This window comes from Echeneis naucrates, chromosome 8 (assembly GCF_900963305.1).
Source record: "Echeneis naucrates chromosome 8, fEcheNa1.1, whole genome shotgun sequence".
NCBI classification, from domain to species: Eukaryota; Metazoa; Chordata; class Actinopteri; order Carangiformes; family Echeneidae; genus Echeneis; species Echeneis naucrates.
This window is the reverse complement of record NC_042518.1, coordinates 10,336,643-10,356,314: the sequence shown is the minus strand read 5'-3', so window position 1 is coordinate 10,356,314 and position 19,672 is coordinate 10,336,643. Positions and strand designations below refer to the sequence as shown.

The window sequence follows — 19,672 nt, the reverse complement described above, 5'->3', positions numbered from 1 at the left end:
TTTCTATCAAGATAGTTTGCAAGATAATGTGTGTCATGCAACATCAACAATTGAATTTTAGTGAAATTCTCCCACAAACTCACGTCTAAGTTGAAGCTAGATCTCTGCAAGTCAATTTTTATTATGACTTTATTTTAAAGAAATTGTAGGAAAAGATTCAGAGAGATTCAGTGGCCAGCCTGACACAACAAAAAGTGATGGCACACACTTGATAAATATTTCAAAATTATATAGTATGGCAGTAAGAAAATGTGCAGCATCTTGTATACCCACATTTTTAATACTGTAAAAAACAATGTAACCAGTGAACCGTGAGCATTTCTTAGTTTGCATTTACAGTAAGTTCTGTTGGCCACAAGTTGTTTCAAATTTTATATGGCCTTTTTCTCCATCAGTGTACAAATGTTCAAGCAATACATTAAAAGCATGATTTCAACAATGGGATTGCAATGTGTTTATAAAGAGTTCTGTCTTGGGATGTCTCTGTTCTTTGAAACTACTGATCCTGAGGCCGACTGCATGAGGCTTGAATACTCAGCTCCTCTTTTAAATGAATGCTCCCTGTTGTAGAAACTATGCTCCTCCCCTATGTTTTCTAGGGCAGAGCTTCCTGTCTGAGAAAGAGCTCAGTGTTTATTAAGCATACAAAAGATTTTTCACTTTTAATTTTTTACAGAATTACATTTGATAACTAAGACAACTATATTTTATTCACTTACAATTACTGTATAACTCCCATAGGCATTTCCCTGTAGAAAACAACTCAATAGCCATTTATCTTGAGGTTTATTCTTGAGAAAGACTGACACCATGTGGCCAAAACTAAAAGGTTAATCTGTCCAGTCCAAACCCAAGAAATACATATAGAAATGCAATAAGTCAGCCTATGACATACAGTCTTTTGATTAGTCAAACTACTGGTCTGAAGGTTGCATCTTTGCAAAATTCTGTGAGTAATGTGCCTTTCATTCATCTTTAAGCCCTCCAAACACAGCTGTGGGGACACTCTTTTGTTCGAGCTGCACCTCTGTAAAGGCCAAGAAAGTAAGACAATTAATACATGATTTGTCATGAGTAAAATATGAATAATGTTAATCTTTCAGTTACGCTTTGGGAGGCAAGCACTGTGTCACTCACCATCTGGTTCTTGGTCTTCGTCATCATCATCATCAATGTCAATCTCATCAGGATTAGCTTGTTTGGAAAGCTCAGCCAACTCACTGCGAGAAGTATCACTCCTGTATAGCACACAAGGAGAATATGACTTTAATGTATCTGTCATGTCCGATTTCTTAAATAAATAAATCCACACATGAACATTTTGGAGAGAGATCTTTTTCAGTAAAAAGATCAACTAACCTGACAAATAGAATTTTCTCTTTAGGCTTGGGCTTGTCCTGCTCAGCTTCCGCAGCAAGCTGTTGTGCTTTCTGCTCCAACATCTTCATGTCATCAATTCCCATCTGGCCTGGGGCAAGATCTGACACTGGACAAAAAATGGTCGTACGTAAACATGTAACCGTATCAATTTAATTCAAACATTTCCCTGATGTCCCATCCAATCTATGTAGTGTATTGATAGTACCAGCCTCGTGCAAAAAACATTTTTCAGACACAAATAAGCTTGTGGAAGCTTCCTCACCAGTGCCTGTGGCGCTTGTCGTGGCCTTCAGCATCTGGGAGGACATAAAGTTGACCTGCGTGTTGTATGTTGCCTGGACGCTACGTTTGATCCTCAGCATTTCTCTAATAGTGTCCTCATTTCCATGGCGGATTTCAAATTCTTTCCAGGTCTGCCAGAAATTGGCTGTCACCTGAGAAGCCAAGTTCATAAATAAGTAGCACATCATTGATAGAAATATTACATTTTATTCAGAAAGTGGTGATATCAAGGCTGATTTAGCTCACCCTTGGGTCACAGATCTGGGAGCAGTAGGAGTAGATAGCTCTGGCCCGATCAATCTCTCCTAATTTACTCTCCATGTCAGAAAATCGCAGACACATGTCCCTGGCATGTTCGTCTGGAAGAACCTGGATAAATAAAATCTGAATCAGTCATCTGAATCAATCTGAATACATTTATTTAATAGAACACAATATGTAATTTTCACTTTTTCAGAAAAGAGAATTATTTAAAAAGACAATATAGGTATATTCACTCAATTAATTACAGCAAAAATAATGTTACTATACCTCAATAGCTTTCTGGTAAATTGCTCTTGTATAGGTAACTCCGTAAATTTCAGCTGCTCTCTTGATGTAGATATTGAACATGTGGTGTCTCTCTTCTGTTTCTACTGCCTGTGTTGCTCTTTCATAGACAGCCATAGCATGTCGTGCCAAACCGTACTCTTCCTCCAATTTGGCATACAACAGGTAAATGGCTGAAAAAAAAAAAAAAAGGGGGGAATGCAGTAAATGTGGTGTCCTTGTATTTTTTACGAAGAAAAACATTCTTGAATATCCAAGGGTTGCCAGTGTTTCTATAACAAAGCTACTTACTCTTGGCAAACTTGGCAGGGCAGCCATCCAAAGCTTGTTCAAATAAATCTCTAGCTCTCTCCAATTTCTTGCCCCCATAGCGATCAATGAACTTGGTGAGGTAAGTGTTCCAGATGTCATAAACGTTTGGCCACCTGAAGAGAGCGATACCACGCTCATATGCCTAAAATTACATTAAAGAGTTTTTAACATGGGTTCTGGACATATGCTGAAAACAAACGTGGGTTTATTTCATTGCTGGCATGGTCTTACTTTGAAACTTTCTTCAAAGTAGTTGTGCTCTTCAAGAAACATGGCATAGTTGATAACTATCTGTGGCGTTGCGATGCGGAGGTCAATAATGCGGTCATACACTGCTTTTGTAGACTGATGAAAGGAACAGAAATCAGAGAAAAAACATCAAACATCTGTACCTCACAGAGACACAGAGTCTTAGATCACCACTTAATATCATAGCATCTACCATGTGATTTAAACCTATTACATTTTGTTTACTCGTATGATACACTGGAAACTCATAATGCATACAGTTGGCGTACCTGAAAGGTGCCAAGGCTCTCCTCCAAGTCTGCCAGCATAGACCAAACCTTCAAAGACTTGTACACTCTGTTCTGGACTGGTTCGGATGCATCAAAGTACTCTGCTTTCTTGGATGGGATGGCTGTAGCTTTCTGCAGTGAAATCATTGAAAAAAATGTATACATGATATCAATAAGGCAATTACAAGCTAAATCAGAGAAGGTTCAAATATATTAAAACTTGCCTCTAGAAGGGCTATTTCACGACTTTCTCAAATTTTCCACAAGTCATGATGAGGGGCATGTAGTTGTTGCTACCCTTTCCAATTATTTCTGTTGCTGTGAGTACAAGATCTCTGAATAAGCAGAGATGTCCCAGATAAAATTTTCAATGGATGCTTGACAATCACCAAGACACAAACTACCCACTTGATTTTCTTTCACCATAAAAACAAGAACAACAATATTACAGTATAAATTTGTTTTTGACTATAGTTCACTATTTCAGTTAAGGAGGTGTTAAGTAGACAATATATACTCTTGCAGTTTATTAGTCCTGCCACTAGATGTTACTAAATGCACATCTTGACTGCACCCGCAGTAATGCCTGAAGCTGTGATGCATTTGTCTCACCCTCAGTATGCGCAGTGCCTGTTCATAGTTCTCATGGCGTAGCTCCATCTCTCCATATTCGCACCACACTGCAGCAAGATCATCCACCTGTTTGTAGTTGACCTTGGTAGCCTTCTCAAAGATTGTCCTGGCCTGAGTGATAAGTCAGTAAATATAACACAAATCAAGAACATAGAAAAACATCACATTGGAGACATAGAGGGATTGAGACCCACTCCATGAACATCTGTGACTTACATCATCAAGCTGCTCATTTTCCTCATAGAATTTGGCAAAGGAGACCCAGAGAGAGTGAGGCTTCCCAGTGGCCTTCATTGGATCCACAGTCTGTACTGCCTCAGTATATGTGTTAATAATCTGCAAAGAAAATGGTAAATATTACTTAATAGGTTGGTTGTTCCCATTATAAAGTGTGTACACTGCCCTGTCTTTCTTACTTACCTGACGAGGATTGCCCTCATACAATTTGACCCTTTTATGCCATTCATGAACATTATGAGGGTTCTGCCTCAGCAGCACGCTGTTTAAGAGGAGGGGCCGCCGTGCTATCAGTTGCTCAAAGCGAGCCAGTCTAAGTTCTAGATCTATGTCATCTGGGAATAAAGGGACAAAGAGTACAATATGTTTGAGAAGAGAAATGGAAGCAGGGACATATAGCACTTACATTTACATCGATTAATTCATACAAACCATCTTCATCCTGCCCCATCTCAGCAGTGGTCTCCATCTTGGCAGCAATCATGCTCTCTTCAAATTGGGCATAGCTGTCAAACACTTGTGTGAAATCCCTTACTGTTACCACTGTAAGGATGGCCTCCTCATACACATCACGAGCCTGAGAAAGACGGAAACTAAATAATCACACTCAGGTCAAAAACCAGTCAAACTAGCATGCACGTTAGTGTTATGGCAACTCAATCAAACTAATAGGCTTACTACAGATCAACATTTTTGACAAACAATGTTCAGTATATCAGGAGCATAATTGTATGTACGAAAATTATCTATATAGCAGAAACACACTTTCTCAAAGTGGCCACTCCTGATGTAGTAGTCAGCTAAAGAGCACCAAAGTTTTCCAAGCTGGTCTGTGAAGCGAGTGAGGCCTCCACGGATGATAGCTCCTACATTTAGAGAGGTCACCTTATCGGGGTTCTGAGAGATCAGGTCGCACAGCTCATGCCACAGCTGTTAAGAAAAAAGATTTATTAAATGAAATTAACATTTTTGTATTTTGCCATGAAATAATAACATGACAAAAGACATGCTGGGAATAAAATCTTGCCTGATAGTTGGACTTGCCCTCTTTGGACACAAAACTTTCGTCATTAACAATAGCTGCGAGTCGTACAGCTGCTTCATCCAAGCGGCCAACAGACCGTAAGTAGTCTATGTATTCCTCTGCATTCTCTGGAGAAAGCTACATGGCACAAAGAACACAATTTAAAGACATTCATTCATGTCGAAAATTCTGCACTGTAATGGTCATGATCTCACCTTTAGGTACCTACGGTACACACGGATTGCTGTCTCAGGCAGGGGTAAGTTGCGAACAAAGCGGAGATACAGAGGCCAGATGCGTGGGTGCTGAGTAACAGGAAGTGCTCGGAGTGCACGGTCAAAAGTACGTCGGCTCCTTGTGATCTTGCACTGAGACACAAGGAACTGGCAGTAATCGAGCCATATTCTGGGCATCTAGTTTGAGTAAAGACAGATTATTTTCCATCACAACTTCCTTAAACTACAGTATAATGTTAATGTTTTATTAATGTTTTTTCTTTCAATATGTTCATCATGGAGTTTTATTTGAGATATTACCTTGTGCATGAACACCAGTGCCCTTTCATGGCAATTGTTGACTTCTTCATAGCCTGGTTCTGTGATACATTTTCCTTTGACTTGTTTTCGTCTCTCTCGTAGATAACTGTACCATAGCTTATAACTGCAAAAGGACATTTGTTATTACAAGGCATAAGGCCATAAGCAAAGTCAAATGGTGTCCAATTATTATGACAATGTTTGTCACATTTTGGGTGACAATTCTTAACCGATGATCAACTTTAGCTGCTTCAAACACGACTGTGAAGTAGTTTCCATAAAATTGTAGCTTTACAAGGATGCAATCATTTGTAGTTTTTTTCCCATTTAAGTTTCCCTGTTAGTTAGTTACCTGCCAGGCAGCTCTTTCAGAGCCCGCTCATATATCATGTTCAGGATGGATTTGGGTGCATTTTGTTTGAACTCGATGTACCGCATCCAGCACTTGACTGAGTATGGATTCCTTATAATCTCCTCTTCGTATGGCAGATCGTCGTCCTCCTAACATGATCAGAAATCGCAGGACAAGACACACGAAAGTCAACAGAAGCTCAATCGTAACCACTTTTCAATTGGTTAACATCGTGTCTGCTAAAGCTAACATTAGCGCGGCAGCGTGACGTTACCACAACGTTAACAACTTCCAAATGAAACCAGCCATGAGCAGATCAAGAATATCTCTACGCGAGTTGAGATTTGATATAATTTTCAAACCCTCAAGGTGCTAACTATAAATATTTAACTTTATAAGAACATTAACGCACAATGCAACTTCTCCAGTTAGACGCAACCAGTAACGCTGACTAGCTAATCTTTGGTCTCAACTAACGCTAATATAACAGTATCGTATAACTTACAAACATAACATTGGTTTTTCCGTTTAACGAAGGCATTTTCCTATAGAGGGAATGGTGGAGTAAAGGCTTTGGATGATAATATGTGATGCTAACTTTAGCTAGCACTCGGTTGCGGACTCTTCTGAGCGTGCAATCTCATACGACATTTCCGGTTTCGTCACACACTACGTCGCCCCGTTAAGATGGGCGAAAAACTACAAACGTCAGAACGTTTGTAGTCCGCAGTTGATGCACAGTTAGAAAGCCCCACAAGGGCCGCATCTATGTCAAACTTTAATTATTCATTTAGAGTAGGTTTGTTTTAGCGTACGTGCCAGCTGAAATCATATTAAAATGTGACTCTTTCTATCCAAAATGCTAAGTTATTTAGCCTGCAATTTGTTTATATGTTTGCAATTCCTTCAGCCTTGAATTACAAACAAGCTACACACTGAGTCTTAAACTCAAAGAAAGCCCAGCGAAGAACTGCTTCTTCTTTCACTCCACAAGGAAAGAACTGCTCCAGCTAAATTGTGCCCGGTGCAAAACGAAGCAACAAGTTATTACAGCTCATATGACAGCCACGATATTTGAGCCAAAATATCTCCATATGAAACGCAAAGGCCATTCTTTTTCTTTCTACTTTACAGTGCACAAAATGCATTCACTATGACTTTTTTTTTAATGGCCTCAAGTCTCTATATATTTAAACACAGTGCCCCTGCCTGCCATGTTTTACTGCAAGGATTAAATATTTGTCCTCATTATTAGCATTCACAAATCATATTAGATCTTTTAATATATTAATGTACCTGCATAGACCAGCTGTGAGTGATGCCTGAGTGCCCGAGTCTTGCTGTACCTACTTTAGTCAAAGGGATGCAAATATTTAAAATGAATTCTACAGCCAAACTCTAAAAGTGTGTTATGATTACACTTATATGGTTGAATGTAAAGTAATAACATTTATTTAAAAAATATTATACTATGCATCAATCTAAGTGCTTCCAAAAGGCCTTTGGATACTTATCGGTTGTTTTTATGATGATGAATGCTATTTTAATTTTGGAGCCAATGCCATGCAATGCAATGTTGAAAACTGGAGTCATATAATTTTCAAGGACACAGAGTTTCCATAACAGCAACAACTTAGAATCAAATGTGGCACAAGGATAAAGAGCTTTGACATGCAAGTAGGACTTAATATAGGTCTTATCTAAGCCTGGCTGGCAAACATGTTTCTCGTCCTTTTAAGGCAAGGTGTGATATGACTTGAACTTCATGGAAGGGCCTTACATTCGATTTTATTAGAGGAATATGAGATGTGCCAAGGGCCTGCAACTGTATACCAGCAACTCTTGGGTGCTTCTCCAAAATTAAGTTCCATTCCTGGCTATGGCCATGTCTAATTGCGAGGGTAAATACAGACAACACCTCATTATAAAATTATGAAATCCCTCTTGAGTTAGACATAATCTAAATTTATCCAAGCAGTTTATTTGTTGGAGCAAATTAGTGTTAAAAATTCAGAGTGTGCACTGTGGATTTGTACATATACTTTTTACATTACGATCACTCTCAAATTTTGACAGGAGGAAGTTAAATGTAATACTTCTCTACAAGACAAATTATTATTCTTATTATTATTACTACTACTATTTTATTGATGTTAGTGATAGTCCAAAATCTTCATAATATTCAGATTTACAGTATTTGAAAGATTTGAAATGTGTTCAAGCTGACACTATGATACTTAATACTAATGACATTTAGGGGTAACTAATAGCAAAGAGTTTATAGATTCAGAAAGGGACATCAACGCTCCCATGTCATATTATTTTGATTATTTATTTGCCATGTTATTTACATTTTTATATTATTGATTTGCATATGTTACATATGTTATTAACAAATATACAGTTACTCATGAAATAAAACAGTTCTGGACTTCTTCTTTAACTTAATTTTTACAATTACATTTTTAGTCTTGCTTAAAACTGTATTAAAATTGTGATTGTAGCTTGTTAGGAATTGGAAAAATATATATATTTTCTTGTTTTTTTGCTATTTAAAAGTGAAGCAAAAAAGCCTCCTAAACCTGGAATGTGACTTGATGAGGGTTGGGATGGCAGGGATCGTTGACCAAATTGAGAGGCAGGCTGCTGCTGACCAGGCAGTCCAAGCCTCTATAAAAGAAGCAGCTTCAGAGTCGTCTGAGAACTGAAAGGCATCCCACCCAGGTTAGTGCTTTGTGTGCTTAATCTCAAGAAATTTGATTTTATTGAATATTTCACTAATGTCACATTACTTTTTACTCTCAGTGTGACTCTTTATTATGTTGTTCATGTCAATAATTCTCACTATCGATTTGACCCTTCATTATGTTATTAATGTCAGGCCCATATTAAGTGATAATACTGATAAAAAATATTACTTACAAAGTTGTTAAAAAAGGAATTCAACTACTCTTAATACTAAACATGGAAGAGATTTAAATGTAAAAGACAAGTCGTGATTACTCCTACTTAATTGACCATCTCAATCTCTCTTTAAAAGTATCCTTAAACAACAACGGACCTGTGACACTCAGCTGGGATACTGAGGTAAGTAATGTCTGCAGGAGCACAGCCTCCATAATCGAATACAAATAATGGCAAAAACATTTACCACTGTTGCCAACTTTTACTTTTTTAGTATCATCTAAAGTGCCACAATGAGTACGGACGCAGAAATGGAGCAGTATGGCCCGGCGGCCATTTACCTCCGGAAGCCAGAGAGAGAGAGGATTGAGGCACAAAACACCCCTTTTGATGCCAAAACTGCCTACTTTGTGGCTGATGTTGAGGAGATGTACCTTAAGGGTAAACTTGTGAAGAAAGAGGGTGGCAAAGCCACTGTGGAGTGTGATGGGGGAAAGGTAGGTGGATAATTATACATTTCGAAATACTATACTAAAACTATAATTGTCTGCATGTTGTCTTAACTCAACTGTGAAAGTAGATTGTATCTTACCGGTAAAACTTTACACGTGTTATCTTTATAAAAGAAAAAAGCAACATTAACAAAGCTAAAATATGGACTTTATTTCTTATACAGACACTTACTGTAAAGGAGGATGATATCCATCCCAGGAATCCTCCCAAGTTTGACAAAATTGAGGACATGGCCATGATGACCCACCTCAATGAGCCTTGTGTGTTGTATAACCTCAAAGAGCGTTATGCATCATGGATGATCTACGTGAGTATGCAACTTAACACTTAATTTGTCCCCTTTCGTCCCCCAAGACTACAATTTATTTATTTTTCATATTGAAATGGTTTAAATATTAAATATAGAGGTAAAAAGAACCAGAGTGTATTTCCCTCTCTCTTTCAACAGACCTACTCTGGATTGTTCTGTGTGGTCGTGAATCCCTACAAGTGGCTTCCTGTGTACGATGCTAAGGTTGTTGTGGCATACAGAGGAAAGAAGAGGGTTGAGGCTCCGCCCCACATCTTCTCCATCTCTGACAATGCCTATCAGTTCATGCTCACAGGTAAGATATTATATATAAAGAGGACACATGTCACATTTAACAAGGCACGTGTCATACTCAACTATATAGGGTTTAATGTTGTGAATGAATTTAACATGATCTGTTAATTTCAGATCGTGAGAACCAGTCTATCCTCATCACGTGAGTATTATACAAACTTAATTATATTATCAGAAATTTTCAGATATGGAAAACAGATAAAAACAAAGAAACAAAAAATCTCCAATTATCCTTTTCTACCCCCAGTGGAGAATCCGGTGCAGGAAAGACTGTCAACACCAAGCGTGTCATCCAGTACTTTGCAACAATTGCAGTGGCTGGAGCAAAGAAAGCTGAGGCAGGACCTGGAAAAATGCAGGTAAAATGAGTGTCTTTGCTGAAAGACAGTTAAATTCTTGCCATGTCTGTTATCGGACTGTAAATAAGCTACGAAATATATATTTTAAGGGTTCACTGGAAGATCAGATCATTGCAGCCAACCCTCTGCTTGAGGCCTATGGTAACGCCAAGACCATCAGGAATGACAATTCCTCTCGTTTTGTAAGTAAAAATAATTAAAATCCATATTTGTTCTTTGGTTCTCTTATCAATGATCTAAGAGCCTAAATTTGACATGTTTAGGGTAAATTCATCAGAATTCACTTTGGTACCACTGGCAAACTGGCCTCAGCTGATATTGAGACATGTAAGTTGTTTTCTACATTTTGTTCATTCATGATAGTTTTTTGTATTTAATCTTACGTTCAAAAATTTTTTTTCTCATTGACATCATAAGTTAAATATATTGTCTGTGATTTGTCAAACATAGATCTGCTGGAGAAGTCCCGTGTGACCTTCCAGCTGTCTGCTGAGAGGAGCTACCATATCTTCTATCAGCTGATGACTGGCCACAAGCCTGAGCTGCTGGGTATGCTGGTGGACTTCTTTCATTTTAAATTATAAACTACAACAAATATCAGGAAGAAAACTCATTCATTTTCTGCTCTCTTCTTCTAGAGGCTCTTCTGATCACCACCAACCCCTATGACTACCCAATGATCAGCCAGGGTGAAATCACTGTCAAAAGCATCGATGATGTGGAGGAGTTCATTGCTACAGATGTAAGATGAAGTTAGAGAAATAGACACTGAGTACACTGAGACAAATGTTTTCAGATACCAATTAGTTTCCTTCATTTAACTTCCAGACTGCTATTGACATCTTGGGCTTCACTGCTGATGAGAAAATCAACATCTACAAGCTCACTGGTGCTGTGATGCATCATGGCAACATGAAATTCAAGCAGAAGCAGCGCGAGGAGCAGGCTGAGCCTGATGGCACTGAGGGTAATAACACCATTCTCACCATGCAGATTTTATGGTATGGAAAATCCTTCTGAAATTCATGTGTATCTAATATGTTGTTTCTTTCTTCCTATCAGTGGCTGATAAAATCGCCTACCTTTTGGGTCTGAACTCAGCTGATATGCTGAAAGCTCTGTGCTACCCAAGAGTCAAGGTCGGCAATGAAATGGTCACCAAAGGTCAGACCGTTCCTCAGGTAATTAAAGAAGGAAATCAACTGTCTGGAACTTTGTGAGGCTTTTTCATATTTGTAATGATGCAGCATCATGCAGGAGAATAAATGTAATGCTTCAATGTCCTTTTAGGTCAACAATGCCACTATGGCCCTTTGCAAGTCTATCTATGAGAAAATGTTCTTGTGGATGGTCATCCGTATCAATGAGATGCTGGACACAAAGCAGCCCAGACAGTTCTTCATTGGAGTGTTGGACATTGCTGGATTTGAGATCTTTGATGTAAGTATGCTGAGACATATCTGAGCACTTCTTAAGGTCCACAAAATGTTTCCACAGAATTTAACATCTTTCTGCAATTCCAGTTCAACAGCTTGGAGCAACTGTGCATCAACTTCACCAACGAGAAACTGCAACAGTTTTTCAACCACCACATGTTTGTCCTGGAGCAAGAGGAGTACAAGAAAGAAGGCATTGAATGGGAGTTCATTGACTTCGGTATGGACTTGGCTGCCTGCATTGAGCTTATTGAGAAGGTGAGCAGCCACCCAGTTAAACATTAGTGCATTTTTCTAACTTCTGTTCATCAACGTTAAAATGTATGTAAAATGTAAACTCTTCTCAGCCAATGGGCATCTTCTCCATCCTTGAAGAGGAGTGCATGTTCCCCAAGGCCTCTGACACAACCTTCAAGAACAAGCTGCACGATCAGCATCTTGGTAAAACCAAGGCCTTTGAGAAGCCAAAACCAGCAAAGGGCAAAGCTGAGGCCCACTTCTCCCTGGTTCACTATGCTGGTACTGTGGACTACAATATCACTGGCTGGCTGGACAAGAACAAGGACCCACTGAATGACTCAGTTGTTCAGCTCTACCAGAAGTCTTCAAACAAACTGCTTAGTCACCTGTATGCAGCCCATGCTGGTGCTGAAGGTAAGAATGTGATTAGTTAAAACTACGATAAATCTTGTATAAAACGTATATAGTGAATATGAACCTAGATAGATAAAACAAAGGCAATGGCTCTGTGACATTGTTGGCATTCTTTTTGGGGACCTCAATGAAATAAAATTAAATGTATTGCAATACAGAGGCTTCTGGTGGTGGTAAGAAGGGTAAGAAGAAGGGTGGTTCCTTCCAGACCGTGTCTGCTCTTTTCAGGGTATGTATGGTTTCATATTTTTGATTCAACATGCAATTAAATGTCTCAGATTGAAATGACCTCTATCACATTATTATGATCCACAGGAGAACTTGGGCAAACTGATGACCAACTTAAGGAGCACCCATCCTCACTTTGTGCGTTGCCTGATTCCCAATGAAACAAAGACCCCAGGTAAGATGTTACTAAAGGACCTTTATATATTTTGTGTAAGTCAGTAAGCGATAACCAAAGGCATATTTTAACAAAAACATGTTTGCATTGCCTAGGTCTCATGGAGAACGCCTTGGTTATCCACCAGCTGAGGTGTAACGGTGTGCTGGAGGGCATCAGAATCTGCAGAAAGGGTTTCCCCAGCAGAATCCTCTACGGTGACTTCAAGCAGAGGTGATAATATTTTGCACTTTATATCAAATTAAACTGAACAAACAGATGAAAACCTGTCATGTTGCCATGACAGAATTTTGAATGCGTTGTATTACAGACAGTAAAAGCACAATAATTTCTTGTAGATACAAAGTTTTGAATGCCAGTGTCATCCCTGAGGGACAGTTCATTGACAACAAGAAAGCTTCAGAGAAGCTGCTGGGATCCATTGATGTGGACCACACTCAGTACAAGTTTGGACACACTAAGGTACAATGCTGCATTAAAGATCAGGTGTATACATCCTGCAACATTCACGTGTACTGACAGTTGGTTTACTTAACTCGACACCATAGGTGTTCTTCAAAGCTGGTCTGCTGGGTCTCCTGGAGGAGATGAGAGATGAAAAACTGGCTGAGCTGGTGACCATGACTCAGGCTCTCTGCAGAGGATATGTCATGAGGAAGGAGTTTGTTAAGATGATGGAGAGGAGGTAGGATTTCAAGACTCAAAACGCTACTGTCCAGCTATATAGATATTTCAATATTCATAGATATCACATTTGCTAATACCTATTACATTACAAATCATATGATCTATGATTTTTATTTTTCCAGGGAATCAATCTTCTCCATTCAGTACAACATCCGCTCATTCATGAATGTCAAAAATTGGCCATGGTTGAAACTTTACTTCAAGGTCAAGCCTCTTCTGAAGAGTGCAGAGACTGAGAAGGAGCTGCAGCAGATGAAGGAGAACTATGACAAAATGCAATCAGACTTGGCTACTGCTCTGGCCAAGAAGAAGGAGCTGGAAGAGAAGATGGTTTCCCTGCTGCAGGAGAAGAATGACCTGCAACTGCAAGTGGCTGCTGTGAGTAGCCAAGACGTTTGATCAAGTGACAATGAAACAATTCCATGAGCTCAGTATTTGCAGTCCTTGCAAGGGCTTTTCGATTCAGTCAAAATAAATCCTCATGTGCGCTTTTACAGGAAACTGAGAACCTCTCAGATGCTGAGGAAAGGTGTGAGGGACTCATTAAGAGCAAGATCCAGATGGAGGCCAAACTCAAAGAGACAACTGAGAGACTGGAGGATGAAGAGGAAATCAATGCTGAGCTGACTGCCAAGAAGAGGAAGCTGGAGGATGAATGCTCTGAGCTGAAGAAGGACATTGATGACTTGGAGCTCACCCTGGCTAAAGTGGAGAAGGAGAAACATGCCACTGAAAACAAGGTTCAAATGAAATGCTCCACAAATACATGTACATATACATATTTATGGTCAACAGAGCTGATTTAAACACAGTGTACGATGTTCTTCCTCTGTAACTTCAGGTGAAAAACCTCACTGAGGAGATGGCATCTCAAGATGAGGCCATCGCCAAGTTGACCAAAGAGAAGAAGGCTCTCCAAGAGGCCCACCAGCAAACACTGGATGATCTCCAGGCAGAGGAAGACAAAGTCAACACTCTGACCAAGGCCAAGACCAAGCTGGAACAGCAAGTGGACGATGTAAGAAAGCAACAGTTTGTTTTCGGCTTTGTACTTTTGCTCTGTAAATAGACAAAAGTGTCTTTGTCTAAAATGTCCATATTATTTTGTAGCTTGAGGGATCACTGGAGCAAGAGAAGAAGCTCCGCATGGACCTTGAGAGAGCCAAGAGGAAGCTTGAGGGAGATCTGAAACTGGCCCAGGAATCCATTATGGATCTGGAGAATGACAAGCAGCAGTCTGATGAGAAAATCAAGAAGTAGGTTTTTGTTTGTTCTATTTTATCAGTCCTATTTCCATCTTCTCAAACATTACATTGCAACACCAGTCAGGATTATGACAGTGAAAGAATACTTGATCTCCTCAACTAGGAAAGACTTTGAGATAAGCCAGCTCCTCAGCAAGATTGAGGATGAACAGTCCCTGGGTGCTCAGCTTCAGAAGAAGATCAAGGAACTCCAGGTAAAACTACTTCACGTGAGCAGTAAACTCAGTGAATGAGAACTCCCACACATGTGTGACCTTCTGATGCCACTATTATGAAATCTAGGCCCGCATTGAGGAGCTGGAGGAGGAGATTGAGGCTGAGAGGGCTGCTCGGGCTAAGGTTGAGAAGCAGAGAGCTGACCTCTCCAGGGAGCTGGAGGAGATCAGTGAGAGGCTTGAGGAAGCTGGTGGAGCAACAGCCGCTCAGATTGAGATGAACAAGAAGCGTGAGGCTGAGTTCCAGAAGCTGCGTCGTGACCTTGAAGAGTCAACCCTGCAGCATGAAGCTACAGCAGCAGCTCTTCGCAAGAAGCAGGCTGACAGTGTTGCAGAGCTGGGAGAACAGATCGACAACCTCCAGCGTGTTAAGCAGAAGCTGGAGAAGGAGAAGAGCGAGTACAAGATGGAGATCGATGACCTCTCCAGCAACATGGAGGCTGTGGCCAAAGCAAAGGTCAGATTTTACTGCTCCCTCATATTTCCATGCTTCTTTGTTGTGCTCATGGAAGGGCTTTCATTTCATATCATTCAGTTCATTTCATTTCTTAAATATGTGTTTTGTTATTGACAGGGCAACTTGGAGAAAATGTGCAGAACTCTTGAGGACCAGCTTGGTGAGCTGAAAGCTAAAAATGATGAGAATGTTCGCCAGCTGAATGATATTAATGCACACAAGGCAAGACTGCAGACAGAGAACGGTGAGTCACAAAGCATATAACCCCAATCTATGGATGATGTTTAAATAATATTGTATTATTAATGCATATCTTCATTACAGGTGAATTTTCTCGCCAGCTTGAGGAGAAAGAAGCTCTTGTTTCTCAGCTGACCAGAGGCAAACAGGCCTTCACTCAGCAGATTGAGGAGCTCAAGAGACACATTGAGGAGGAAGTGAAGGTATTAAACAATGAACAAACATCTTGAAAGACACCAAAAACCCACATGAAGTAACATAACTATATGATACCTTTTAACTCAGTTATATGCTTATTAATATAAATGTTTTATTCTTCATCTCTGAGTTAAAAATGTTTTTTAATCCACAACAGGCCAAGAATGCTCTGGCTCATTCTGTTCAGTCATCACGCCATGACTGTGATCTGCTCAGAGAACAGTTTGAGGAGGAGCAGGAGGCCAAGGCTGAGCTGCAGAGAGGAATGTCCAAGGCCAACAGTGAGGTGGCTCAGTGGAGAAGCAAATATGAGACTGATGCTATCCAGCGCACAGAGGAGCTGGAGGAGGCCAAGTACCTGCATCCTTTCCACTTTTTCATTGCTGAATCTGTTTTTGTGTTTTATTCCTCAAACTAAACACAACAAATTCTTCTCAATGACAGGAAAAAGCTCGCCCAGCGTCTGCAGGATGCTGAGGAGTCCATTGAGGCTGTGAACTCTAAGTGTGCCTCTTTGGAGAAGACCAAGCAGAGGCTGCAGGGTGAGGTGGAGGACCTCATGATTGATGTGGAGAGAGCTAACGCTCTGGCTGCCAACCTTGACAAGAAGCAGAGGAACTTTGATAAGGTAACAAGTTTTAGTGGAAATTAAAACTAATTTCATCCTAAGAACACATACTTTCCTGAATTATTAACAATCATCTCATTAATGGATACAAATCTAGGTCCTGGCAGAATGGAAGCAGAAGTATGAGGAGGGCCAGGCAGAGCTGGAGGGAGCCCAGAAGGAGGCTCGCTCTCTCAGCACTGAGTTGTTCAAGATGAAGAACTCCTATGAGGAGGCTCTGGATCATCTGGAGACCATAAAGAGGGAGAACAAGAACCTGCAGCGTATGTCAATCTCATTATATTTATTGTCACAATGACAATCAGTCTTTATCCCGCCAAACAACTTCTCATATCCTATTTCCAATATATATGGTGCTCTCAGGTAGTCGGACAAGTGTAACTCAGTTTTGATTTGTTTCCTTTATAGAGGAGATCTCAGACCTGACTGAACAGATTGGGGAGACTGGAAAGACCATCCATGAACTGGAGAAAGCCAAGAAGACTGTGGAGACTGAGAAGGCTGAAATTCAGTCAGCACTGGAGGAAGCTGAGGTATGATCTTATTTAAAATAAAACATCTCAGACCTCTGGACGCTAACGCGGATATAGATATTTACAGTTTGTTTCTGAAAAAGGCAACTTTTGGATTGTGATTGAATGTTTAAGGGCACACTGGAGCACGAGGAGGCCAAGATTCTCCGTATTCAGCTTGAGCTCAACCAGGTCAAGGGTGAGGTTGACAGGAAGCTGGCAGAGAAGGATGAGGAGATGGAGCAGATCAAGAGGAACAGCCAGAGGGTGATTGACTCCATGCAGACCACTCTTGATGCTGAGGTCAGGAGCAGAAATGATGCCCTGAGAGTGAAGAAGAAGATGGAGGGAGACCTGAATGAGATGGAGATTCAGCTCAGCCATTCCAACAGACAGGCTGCTGAGGCCCAGAAACACCTGAGGAATGTCCAGGGACAGCTCAAGGTGAGGATTAGATGATCATCTAATTAGAAGCAACAAGTACAAAGAATGCAGAATTCATATTGGTTTTTTTGTCCTGATGTCAGGATGCCCAACTGCACCTTGATGATGCTATCAGAGGACAGGAGGACATGAAGGAGCAGGTTGCCATGGTGGAACGTAGAAATGGCCTGATGATCGCTGAGATTGAGGAGCTGAGAGTCGCTCTGGAACAGACAGAGAGAGGACGCAAAGTGGCTGAGCAGGAGCTGGTTGATGCTAGTGAGCGTGTTGGACTGCTTCACTCTCAGGTTTGCTGTAATTCATTCAGAAGAAGCCACACCTTGGAAAATACATTCTAAATATTAAACATGACTCCTCTTAAACATTCAGAACACCAGTCTCCTGAACACCAAGAAGAAGCTGGAGTCTGACTTTGTGCAAGTTCAGGGTGAAGTGGATGATGCTGTTCAGGAAGCAAGAAATGCTGAAGAGAAGGCCAAAAAGGCCATCACTGACGTGAGTTTACGTCTGAGAAACTGCTTCATGTGCTTTTTGTATTCAATAAGTACCGGCCAGATTTTTTTCAGATGAAAGTGGATTTAGAGACTATTTATCATTTCAGGCTGCCATGATGGCTGAGGAGCTGAAGAAAGAGCAGGACACCAGTGCTCACCTGGAGAGGATGAAGAAGAACCTGGAGGTCACAGTCAAAGACCTGCAGCATCGTCTGGATGAGGCTGAGAACCTCGCCATGAAGGGTGGCAAGAAGCAGCTCCAGAAACTGGAGGCCAGGGTATGAGCTGTGTATAAAACTTTATAAGACATCATTTTTTCAGGTGCATTAAGCGTTTCCTGTGTGGAATATATACTTCTTACTCTTTTGTAAATAATACTGTGTTATTTTTCATTACTTTAAAGGTACGTGAGCTGGAGGCTGAAGTTGAAACCGAACAGAGACGTGGAGCTGATGCTGTTAAAGGAGTCCGTAAATATGAGAGGAGAGTGAAGGAGCTGACCTACCAGGTGATGAACCTTACCAAAAGAACAACAACCAGAAACCTGGGTTGTGTATTCTCTTTCGCTTACGATCTCTTATATTTTTATAGACTGAGGAGGACAAGAAGAACATGCACAGACTCCAGGATCTGGTGGACAAACTGCAGCTTAAAGTCAAGGCTTACAAGAGACAGGCTGAGGAGGCTGTAAGTAATTTACATCATCTGCCAGTTATTTTAATAATATCATTACTACTAACTCTCTGATAACTAAATCAACACCAAACACTTCACAGGAGGAACAGGCCAACACTCACATGTCCAGATTCAGGAAGGTTCAGCATGAGATGGAAGAAGCTCAGGAGCGTGCCGACATCGCTGAGTCTCAGGTCAACAAGCTTAGAGTCAAGAGCCGTGAAATTGGAAAGGTAAGTCTTACAATCATATTTTTTTCCAAAAGTGTGCATCTTCTTCTAATGAGGTCCGTAGCGTAAAAGATGTAGGCGAACATAGCTATAGATATTTCACAGTACCAAATCTACTGAAATTAAATTTCATTAAAAATGTGCATTGTCACTGAAGATACCAATGCTCATTGCCACTCAATGTTTCACATTTGAAGTTCCACATAAAAAAGAGATAAGCCTGATGTATTTTTTGACTCTTCAATGAAATAACTGCTCTTGCTAATTTATTTTCCCCTCCTTTTTTTAGTCTGAATCTGCTGAGTAAGAGTCGCCATCCAGTTGATGCCTTTCAACAGTGTTCATAAAATATGAAAGAAATTGTTGGAGGCACGTTAACTTTTCAATAAAGACTGTGATTGCCATCACTATCCTGAATCCTGTCATTTCCTTTTATCATGATATATGTATTGAGTTGCACAGCGAAACGCTGGTATGTTGTAAAAGCCCCGAGATAAAATGCTAATGTGGGTACAAAATTTTAAATATCATGAACCGAAAGTATAAAGCTGCACAAAATCGGAAGCATTGTTTGGGAATGTGAAATATTGTCCAAATATTAGTTTAAATATTGTTTTTTTCTTATTTCTTTTTTTTTTTTTTTTATTAATTCATTTTAATTTTACCTTACAAAGCTTTCAATATCAGCTGGTACTCATACCAAAAGGTTTTTTCCCTCATTGCCAACATTGTATGACAAAGAAAAAAAAAGATGAGTCCACACAAAAGCTGAAGTTAACCTTGCCTTCCTACTCATCATCATAAATCTATCTGTGGGCAGATTGGTTTAAATACAAATAAGAGATTATATAGCCACTATTTTTCTTCATCTGTTTGGCTCAGGCCTGCCCAGCATTAATGCAATGCTCTATTTGGAAAGTCACAGGCGACA

The 19,672-nt window shown here is 40.1% G+C and overlaps 2 protein-coding genes across 2 annotated transcripts; one reads left to right on the top strand and one right to left on the bottom strand.

The window, feature by feature from the left end:
- Positions 1 to 769: 769 nt before the first annotated feature.
- xab2 (XPA binding protein 2) lies at positions 770 to 6,463 on the bottom strand. Its single transcript, XM_029508654.1, has 19 exons — positions 6,329 to 6,463; positions 5,824 to 5,972; positions 5,472 to 5,595; positions 5,151 to 5,348; positions 4,939 to 5,073; positions 4,677 to 4,841; positions 4,344 to 4,488; positions 4,095 to 4,246; positions 3,891 to 4,010; positions 3,654 to 3,785; positions 3,042 to 3,173; positions 2,755 to 2,868; positions 2,503 to 2,665; positions 2,194 to 2,384; positions 1,909 to 2,031; positions 1,643 to 1,814; positions 1,360 to 1,486; positions 1,138 to 1,238; positions 770 to 1,027 (listed from the first exon to the last, which is right to left on the bottom strand). The coding sequence occupies exons 1-19, from the start codon at positions 6,362 to 6,364 to the stop codon at positions 966 to 968; spliced, it is 2,541 nt and encodes an 846-aa protein (XP_029364514.1). The 5' UTR covers positions 6,365 to 6,463; the 3' UTR covers positions 770 to 965.
- Positions 6,464 to 8,454: 1,991 nt separating this feature from the next.
- On the top strand, positions 8,455 to 19,151 carry LOC115047596 (myosin heavy chain, fast skeletal muscle). Its single transcript, XM_029508636.1, has 41 exons — positions 8,455 to 8,547; positions 8,864 to 8,910; positions 9,002 to 9,224; positions 9,404 to 9,547; positions 9,689 to 9,845; positions 9,959 to 9,986; positions 10,092 to 10,203; positions 10,293 to 10,385; positions 10,467 to 10,530; positions 10,654 to 10,752; positions 10,842 to 10,945; positions 11,032 to 11,170; positions 11,266 to 11,384; positions 11,494 to 11,643; positions 11,727 to 11,897; positions 11,987 to 12,293; positions 12,452 to 12,522; positions 12,609 to 12,696; positions 12,792 to 12,909; positions 13,035 to 13,158; positions 13,245 to 13,381; positions 13,506 to 13,761; positions 13,881 to 14,123; positions 14,225 to 14,401; positions 14,494 to 14,639; positions 14,752 to 14,842; positions 14,931 to 15,320; positions 15,438 to 15,564; positions 15,645 to 15,763; positions 15,916 to 16,112; positions 16,203 to 16,386; positions 16,484 to 16,649; positions 16,795 to 16,919; positions 17,034 to 17,342; positions 17,426 to 17,629; positions 17,712 to 17,837; positions 17,944 to 18,114; positions 18,240 to 18,344; positions 18,428 to 18,523; positions 18,613 to 18,744; positions 19,031 to 19,151. Exons 3-41 carry the CDS (start codon positions 9,021 to 9,023, stop codon positions 19,046 to 19,048), a joined length of 5,811 nt encoding a protein of 1,936 aa, XP_029364496.1. The 5' UTR covers positions 8,455 to 8,547; positions 8,864 to 8,910; positions 9,002 to 9,020; the 3' UTR covers positions 19,049 to 19,151.
- The last annotated feature ends 521 nt before the right edge of the window (positions 19,152 to 19,672 follow it).

Excerpts from the sequence above, each read along its gene's own strand:
- xab2 (XM_029508654.1), bottom strand. The coding sequence starts at position 6,364 with ATGCCTTCGTTAAACGGAAAAACCAATGTTATGTTT. Across the intron at positions 5,074-5,150 it reads TGTACCGTAGGTACCTAAAG|CTTTCTCCAGAGAATGCAGA; the intron begins GTGAGATCATGA and ends TGTGCCATGTAG. Across the intron at positions 1,815-1,908 it reads CCCAGATCTGTGACCCAAGG|GTGACAGCCAATTTCTGGCA; the intron begins GTGAGCTAAATC and ends TTGGCTTCTCAG.
- LOC115047596 (XM_029508636.1), top strand. The coding sequence starts at position 9,021 with ATGAGTACGGACGCAGAAATGGAGCAGTATGGCCCGGCGGCCATTTAC. Across the intron at positions 9,987-10,091 it reads AACCAGTCTATCCTCATCAC|TGGAGAATCCGGTGCAGGAA; the intron begins GTGAGTATTATA and ends TTCTACCCCCAG. Across the intron at positions 14,640-14,751 it reads TCTGATGAGAAAATCAAGAA|GAAAGACTTTGAGATAAGCC; the intron begins GTAGGTTTTTGT and ends CTCCTCAACTAG.